This window comes from Cebus imitator, unplaced genomic scaffold (assembly GCF_001604975.1).
Source record: "Cebus imitator isolate Cc_AM_T3 unplaced genomic scaffold, Cebus_imitator-1.0 Scaffold280, whole genome shotgun sequence".
Lineage (NCBI taxonomy): Eukaryota > Metazoa > Chordata > Mammalia > Primates > Cebidae > Cebus > Cebus imitator.
Window position 1 is genome coordinate 2,707,588 of NW_016107595.1, and position 8,704 is coordinate 2,716,291.

Consider the following 8,704-nt stretch of genomic DNA (forward strand, 5'->3'; position numbering starts at 1 on the left):
AAAAAAAAAAAAAAAAAAAAAAAAAAAATACACAGGTTAGTAAACAAAGAAGAAAAGTAATCAAGCTGTTCAATATATATATGAACAACATTAAATTCTCACCAGGCCTTGTCATAGATCAGGCCGTGTTCCACCATCACGTGTATTAGCTGATATGACATGCATGGAGCTTTATGAGATTGGCACTGTGTCGATCTCCATTTTAGACATGAGAAAATTGAGCACAGAGAGGTCAGAACACTTGCTCAGGGGCACAAAGCTGGTGGTGGCTGCACCCGCATTTTGCTGGGTAGCCAAGGAGGCTTTCTCGGGGAGATGCATCCTTGAGGCAGCTGCAGCCAGGAGCAGATTGGGTCACCTTGTCCCTTCTCCCCATCAGCTCCCAGAGGGGAGTGGGGTCCCTGGAGGCAGAGGGCAGAGCCTCTTCTGGGCTGGTGGAACCAAAACCTCCTGCCTCATGTTGGCTTCCCAACCATGGGGGCCTCTAAGTGGTTTCATTCCTTCCAGGGCCTTCTCCAAACCTCTTCCACCTGTCACACTGTGTTTGTGTGACACTGAGCATCGCAGAGGGTACTGTCATCCGATTGTGTTTGTCACCAAGAGGGAACCCAGTGACAGGCTGGAGGCTTGTATCCCAAGGCCAGGCACCTGTAGGGCACCTTCTATGGGTGGGGGGATTGCAGCAGGAGGGCACCATCCTTTCCCCAAAGCCAGGAAGCCTCTCTCTATTGCCCAAGTTCAAGCTGGTCTTGAACTCCTGGGCTCAAGAGATCCTCTCATCTCAGCCTCCTGAGTTGGTGGGACCAGAGGTGTGCGCCACCTTGCCCCACTGCTATTTATGTTTCACGGGCTTTGCAGATGAACGCTACAGTCACTCTGGTGGCTCTTTTTAGAATGATGTCCTGAGGGCTTTGCTCAGGTGCAGCAGCTCACAAAAATGACCCACAGCTGCCACCCTGTCCATCGAGCACGTCTGGGCTGGGATCAGGACTGTCGCATCGCCTGCCTTGGGCCCAAGCTCACTGTCTCTTCCTCCCTCCTGGCCAGGACCAATTCTGACTCCGCCCTGCACCAGAGCACAATGACACCCACGCAGCCCGAATCCTTTACCAGTGGGTCCCAGGACGTGCACCAGAAAAGAGGTATGGGCAGGGGACTCGGGTGTCTTTGCTGGGGTCAGGAAAGTCCAGCAGGTGGCCCCAATTCTCCAGGAGGTCACAAGCTTGTGGGCAGACGGCCCTTCAAAGGAATACTCAGACTATGCTGAGGGGTCAGGGAAGGGGCTTGGAAGCTTTCAGAGGTGGTGCCACTTGAGTTGGGTTTTGAAGAGTGCGTAGGAGTTTCCCAGACAGAGAAAACAACCCTGCAGGCGCACGTTGGCTTCCGTTCCTGGATTGAGGGCGTGGCCGTGAAGTCTGGGTGCTGCATAGATGCTTGTTTCACATGTAGCCGCAGCAAGCCCACGCCAAAGGGGCATTTGTCAGCTCACGACAGAGCAGGCCGGGATTAGACCTTCAGCTGCAGGTCCGGCTCCTTCCAGGGCTCCCCACTGGACTGTTTCCGGGCTCTGCTGCTAAGAACTCCCGTGCCCCCAAACCCTGGGCACATCCTAGCTATCGAGAGTGAGAAAGAGGCCATCTCTTCCCGACTCTTGGCCAGAGTGCCGCCTCCAGCCAAGCCATGCACACCCCTGTGGTGGGGGCAGATCTGTACCCACGTCCTGGGCTCCAATTCGAAGCCGGGCGTGGAGGCGGCACCCTGGGCACCTTCAAGGAGGGCATATGCTGTCTTAAAAATTGGGCCGGTGCCATCAGAGAAGGGAGCTTGGAGGCTATGAGGCCAGCCCCAGGAAACCTGGCGCAGCCCAAGACGCTGAAGCCCAGTAGCTGCACGAGCTTTGGGCCCACACACAATCACTTGTGTCGCCTCGATTCACTGAGTGGGTGGGTAAACACGCAAGGGAGATTCTGCTCATAGAAGGGGAAAGGGAGGGCTGTTGGCCAGAACCTCACTCCGGGTTCTGGCTGAGCATGCAGCAGAGGTAGGAGGGAGAAGAGAATGCCTCCATAATGAAAACGAGGCTTCTGGAACACCTAGTGGTGCTGAGGACGGCACAGTACCTGGATCTTCCCTGCCATTCCTAATGAGCAGGCTGTTCTGAGGCTTCTGCCTTTCCTACCAGGTCCCTACAAACAGAGGACATCTGGGCGGTGGGCACGAGGGTGTTGCCATCCCCTGGGACACTGTAACCGGGGAAGGGAGCTGTGACCTGGGACCCCTGCTGGCCTTGGAGTGGGAGCTTAGCAGAGACAATCATCTATCCCCACTCTCCTAGCAGGGCCCAAGGTGGTGACAGGGCCGGATTTGGCCTGGCCGCCTCCCTGCAGCCTGGCTTTCAACAAGGAGGGTTGGTCTATCTGGCTATGCTCATGGCTCTCCCAGTGATAAGTTTTAAAAAAAAAAAACCACAAAACATGCAACAGGTGTAAAGAAACTGGGGAAATGGCAGGGTGTGGTGGCTCACGCCTGTCATCCCAGCACTTTGGGAGGCTGAGAAAGGCAGATCACTTGAGCTCAGGAGTTTGAGACCAGCCTGGGCAACATGGTAAGACTCCGCCTCTACCAAAAATACAAAAAAATTCACTGATTACATGTGCCTGTGTTCTAGCTACTCAGGAGGCTGAGACAGGAGCAGGGATTGTTTGAGCCTGGGAAGTGGAGGTTGCAGTGAGCTGAGATCGAGCCACTGCACTCCAGCCTGGGCAACAGAGTGAAACCCTGTCTCAAAAGAAAAACGAAAATGGGGACATGTTTATTCTCACCTCAGCTGAAAGTTTCAAGGAAAGGCACCTTCAGGCCCGGCTGGTTCTAGAGCCTCGACTGATGCCCCTCCATCCCGTCCCTCAGACCCTCCCTGTCCTCCTCATGCCCTGGGGCTGGCTGACATTGTGGCTGACTCACGGGACTGCCCCTGCCACGAGTGCACTGGTCCCACCTCCGTCAGCACTGAGTGACAGGGTCTGAAACCCTGTGCTTGGCGCCGGGGGCTCAATAAGGGTTCGGCCACTGGGTGCCAGCAGCCCAGAGCAGAAAGTGGGTTCGGTGAGTGGTAGATGTGGAACAGAACATGCAAGCTAGGGCCAGGCGCGGTGGCTCACTCCTTTAATCCCAGCACTTCGGAAGGCCGAGGCAGGTGGATCGCCTGAGGTCAGGAGTTCGAGACCAGCCTGGGCAACATGGCGAAACCTCATCTCTACTAAAAATACAAAAAACAGCTGGGTATGGTGGTACGTGCCTGTAATCCCAGCTACTAGGGGGGCTGAGGCAGGAGGATCGCTTGGACCTGGGAGGTGGAGGGTGCAGTGAGCCGAGATCATGCCACTGCACTCCAGCCTGGGCAACAGAGCGAGACTCTGTCTCAAAACAAAACAAACCAAAACAATGAGCTGGGCATGGTGGTGCATACCCGTAATCCCAGCTTCTTGGGAGGCTGAGGCAGGAGAATCTCTTGAGCTCTCTTGAACCCAGGAGGCAGGGGTTGTGGTGAGCCCAGATCATGCCACTGCACTCTAGCCTGGGTGCGAGACTGAGACTCTGTCTCAAAAAAAAAAGAAAAAGAAAATACACACAAGCTAGGCAGCTGCTCTTGGGAGAGATTCTTAGCTGTTCTCTGCAGCCTGAAGCCTCTGAGGTCCACGTTGGTTCGGCCTCCTCTGTGGGAGGCTGAATCAACACATCCTCAGGCTCCGGAGCTGCTGTTTTTATATTTATTATTTTATTTTAGAGACAGGGTGTTGCTCTGTCACACAGGCTGGAGTGCTATGGCGTGATCACAACTCACCACAGCCTCCACCTCTCAGGCTCAAGCAATCCTTCCACCTCAGCCTCCTGAGTAGCTGGGACTGCAGGCGCACACCACCACACCCGGCCAATTTTCTTATTTTTTTGTAGACACGAGGTCTTGCCACGTTGCCCAGGCCGGTCTCAAACTCCTGAGCTCAAGTGATCTGCCTGCCTCAGCCTCCCAAGGTGCCGGGATAATAGGCGTGTGCCATCGTGCCCGGCCTTATTTTTCTTTTTCTTTATTGAAACTGAGTTTCACTCTGTCGCCCAGGCTGGAGTGCAGTGGCGTGATCTCAGCTCATTGCAACCTCTGCCTCCCCGGTTCAAGCGATTCTCCTGCCTCAGCCTCCGGAGTAGCTGGGGCTATAGGTCCCCACCACCACACCTGGCTAATTTTTGCATTTTTAGTAGAGACAGGACTTCCCCATGTTGCCCAGGCTGGTCTGGAACTGCCGACCTCGAGCGATCTGCCCACCTCGGCCTCCCAAAGTGCTGGGATTACAGGCGTGAGCCACCGCGCCAGCCTATTTTTTTCTTAAGTCACAGATTCTTACTTAAAGTTGTTGTTTGTCATGAAGCGCTTTTTTGTGGTTTTAGTAGAGTCCACAGAAGTTTTGTTCAGACAGTTGCAGTCCTACCACGGCTGTGACTCCGTGTCAGGGACGTGTCCTCCTGGTGCCACCATGCGGCTGCAAAGAAATTTTTTCTCTGATTCTCCTTCTCCCCTCCCACCTCCCCAGTCTTACTGTTAACAGTCCCAGGAATGGAAGAGACCACATCAGAGGCAGACAAAAACCTTTCCAAGCAAGCGTGGGACACCAAGAAGGTAAGAGCCTATGAGCTTTGAAAACGTGTTTTTCTTCTTGCTCTCCTCTAGCATCACCCGGGCAAAGGTGACAAAATGGCACGTTGGGGTGGCTTCACCTTCCCGAGACAGGGAACCTCACTATGATTTTTCCATCTTCGAAACTGAACAGTGTGTTGATCACTAACAGCAAGCCTTATCCAACAGGCCAAAACTTCATGGAGAATTAAAACCCAGGCTGGGCTCAGTGGCTCACACCTGTAATCCCAGCACTTTGGGAGGCCAAGGCGGGCGGATCACCTGAGGTCAGGAGTTTGAGACCAGCCCAGCCAACATGGTGAAACCCCATCTCTACTAAAAATACAAAAAAGTTAGCTGGCCATGATGGCAGGGATCTATATCCCAGCTACTTTGGGAGGCTGAGGCAGGAGAATTGCTTGAACCCAGGAGCAGAGGTTGCAGTGAGCCGAGATCGTACCATTGCACTCCAGCCTGGGGCGACAAGAACAAAACTCTGTCTCAAAATATAAAAATAAAAATAAAACCAGTTGCGAGTCAAGTTGTGGCGGAAGGGACAGCAATGCAAATTGCTCCTCCCCTCTGGGACAGTGATGCACCATCCTGTGCCAAAATCCTCTCACAAGGGTTTTTGCCCCTGGCCGGCCGTGGCTCTTGCCTGTAATCCCAGCACCTGGGGAGGCCGAGGTGGGAGGATCGCTTGAGCTTAGGAGTTCGGGAGCAGCCTGGTCAACAAAATGAGACCCTGTCTCTACAAGAAATGAGTCAGGCGTGGCGGTGTGCACCTGTACTCCAAGCTACTCGGGAAGCTAAGGCGGGAGGATCACTTGAGCCCAGGAAGTCAAGGCTGCAGTGAGCTATGACTGTACCGTAGCATCCCACCCTGGGCAGCAGAGCAAGACCCCTTCTGGTGGGGGGAAAAAAAAAGTATTGCTCCATCAGTTTATTCTGCAGGAATTCAGTCGGTGGGAGTTGAGGCACGAGCCAGGAGCGATGTGTTTGAAGGTTTTTCCCAGAGCTTTTGTAATAAACTAGAAACAACCTGCATGTTCAGGAGTAGGGGATTTGTTGAGGAAATTGTCCTCAGTCCCCGAGGAGATAGGATTTTGAAGACATTGTAAACGCATGAAAGACACTCCTGATGCTATTGTCATGTGTACAGAATCGGATTGCGTATTTGAAAAGGCATGAAACACACAGATGCAGCTGTGCAGACACCGGGAGCAGAGATGGCGGGCGTTGTGCGAGGGTCGTGCGTCCTCTGTCCTGGTGCGAGTGGGTGGCACTGTCAGTCCTTTGTGTCCACCTGTGTATTTCTTTTTCTTTTTTTAGTTTCTTTTTAAATTTCGTTATATTTATTTTAATTAACTATTTGTTTATTTATTTTGAGACAGTCTTGCTCTGTCCCCCAGGCTGGAGTGCAGTGGTGTGATCTCTTCTCACTGCAACCTCCACCTCCCGGGTTCAAGCGATCCTCCTGCCTCACTCTCCCCAGTAGCTGGGATTACAGGCATGCGCCATGCCTGGCTAATTTTTGTATTTTTGGTAGAGATGGGGGTTTCACCATGTTGGCCAGGCTGGTCTCGAACTCCTGACCTCAAGTGGTCTGCCCGCCTCAGCCTCCCAGAGTGCTGGGATGACAGGCTCTTTTGCTTACTTTAGAGATAGGATCTTGCTTATGCCTAGGCCGCAGTGCAGTGGTGCCACCCTAGCTCACTGCAGCCTTGGTCTCCTGGGCTCAAACAGTCCTCTGCGTCAGCTTCCAGAGGAGCTGAGACTATAGGCACACGCCACCATACCTGACAGATTTTTGTTTTGTTTTGTTTTGAGATGGAGCTTGGGTCTTTTGCTCAGGCTGGAGGGCAGTGGCACAGTCTGGGCTCACTGCCACCTGTGCCTCCGCTGGTTCAAGCCATTCTTCTCCCTCAGCCTCCCGAATAGCTGAGATTACAGGAGCCTGCCACCACGCCTGGCTAATTTTTATATTTTTAGTAGAGACGGAGTTTCACCGTGTTGGCCAGGCTGGTCTTGAACTCCTGACCTCAGGTCATCCACCCACCTCTTCTTTCCAAAGTGCTGGGATTACAGGTGTGAGCCACTGCTCCGAGTCAATCCTTAAATCTTTTACAGAGACAGGGTCTCACTTCATTGCCCAGGCTGCTCTCAAACTCCTGGGCTCAAGCAGTCCTCTGCCTCAGCCTCCCAGAATGCTGAGATTACAAGTATGAGCCACCTCCCTGGCCTATTTTTTAATTTTTGGTAGAGACGGGGTCTCACTGTGTTGCCTAGGCTAGTCTCAAACTCCTGGGTTCTTTCTGTTTCAGTTTGGCACAAGGAGTCCCTGGGATTTCCATACTTAGGGGAAAAAAATTTTTAAAAAAGAACTCTAGGCTATGCTCGGTGGCTCACGCCTGTAATCCCAGCACTTTGGGAGGCCAAGGCATGTGGATCACCCAAGGTCAGTAGTTCAAGACCAGCCTGGCCAACATGGTGAAACCCTGTCTCCACTAAATACAAAAAATTAGCCGGGTGTGGTGCCACATGCCTGAAATCCCAGCTACCTGGGAGGTTGAGGCAGGAGAATCACTTAAACCTGGGAGGCGGAGGTTGCAGTGAGCCGAGACTGTACCACTGCACTCCAGCCTGGGCACTAAGAGTGAAAACTCAATTAGAAATAGAAAGGAAGAAAGAACTCTAAGCTGGGCACAGTGGCTCATGCCTGTAATCCCCACACACTTTGGGAGGCGAGGTGGGAGGATTGCTTCAGCCCAGGAGTTCGAGACCAGCCTGGGCAACAGGGCGAGACCCTGTCTTTAAAAAAAAAAAAGAAAAGAATTTTAAGGACAGACAAAACTAGAAAACTGACACCCGGCAGCAGAGAGGGGGGTAAGTAGGTCACGGTCCGTTTGCGCAGCTCAATGTTGGGCCGTCACTGGAGAAAGTCTCCTTACAGAGGGAGACACACCACTGAATGGAGGAGGGGGTGGTGGGTGAATTTTTAATACTGTTCAGAAATCCATTAATGTCTCCGTGATGTTCGTGGAATGCTTTTCAAAGTATTCTTGAGAACGTGATCACCGGTGTGCTTTGCAGAAATCGGTAATGAAGCGAATGTTTACTCTCAGAATGAAGGTGGCTCTGGCCAAGTAGAAACCCGTTCAGCCGGCGTTCCCCGAAGAGGCTTAACGCCCGCCGGTCGCACGCCACCCCTCAGGCGCCCCAGTGGCTGCGGGTTGGGCATTGCCCCCTCACGGTGCATGCACTTCGAGGCCAGCCCCACCCTCTGCCAGTGCCTTTGCCTTTTTCATCTGATAATCCTGAAAGAACTCAGCCGGGAGTGTCCGCCCCAGGGCCCCAGGGGCGGAAACGTGCCACACTGGTGCCCTCATCCATGGCCGGGCCTCTGTCTGGTCATGCCTGCCAAGAGCAGAAGACTGGTCCTCTTTTGTCCTTGAACAGGAGTCCCGGGGGCCCCCTACCTGGAGCCTGTCATTCCCCAGGCCTGCAGTGATCCCATGTCTCAGCGTGTCACGTCCCCGACTCACAGGGAAGGAAACGCTGGCCCTCCAGGAACGTTTTCCTGGGCACCCCCTCCCCAAGGCCAACTCGCTGGGCTGTGTCCGACTTAGAGGCTGCCCTGCCACCCCTGTGTGCTCACAGCCAGAGCCAGACTCCACCCTGCTTTCAGAAGCCATCGGAGGTACCTGGCCAGTCTTTTTGCTGGGATTCTGATTCCCTTTCCCATTGCTGTGAAAAGTCCAAACTTCAGGCCAGGGGCTGTGGCTCACGCCTATAAGCCCAGCACTTTGGGAGAACGAGGTGGATCGCTTGAGCCCAGGAGCTTGAGACCAGCCTGGGCAACATGGTGAGGCCTCATCTCTACAAAAAAATTAAAAAATTGGCCAGGCGCGGTGGCTGAAGCCTGTAATCCCAGCACTTTGGGAGGCCGAGGCGGGTGGATCACAAGGTCAAGAGATCGAGACCATCCTGGTCAACATGGTGAAACCCCGTCTCTACTAAAAATACAAAACATTAGCT

The 8,704-nt window shown here is 53.4% G+C and overlaps 1 protein-coding gene across 5 annotated transcripts in view; it reads left to right on the forward strand.

The window, feature by feature from the left end:
• CRTC1 (CREB regulated transcription coactivator 1) overlaps positions 1 to 8,704 on the forward strand; it is a 102,503-nt gene that overhangs the window by 68,331 nt on the left and 25,468 nt on the right. For all 5 annotated transcript variants that reach the window (XM_017501326.1, XM_017501328.1, XM_017501325.2 and 2 more), the window contains 2 exons: positions 1,048 to 1,142; positions 4,584 to 4,669. In XM_017501326.1, coding sequence (XP_017356815.1) covers positions 1,048 to 1,142; positions 4,584 to 4,669 — 181 coding nt within the window. The remainder of the gene's footprint in view (positions 1 to 1,047; positions 1,143 to 4,583; positions 4,670 to 8,704) is intronic.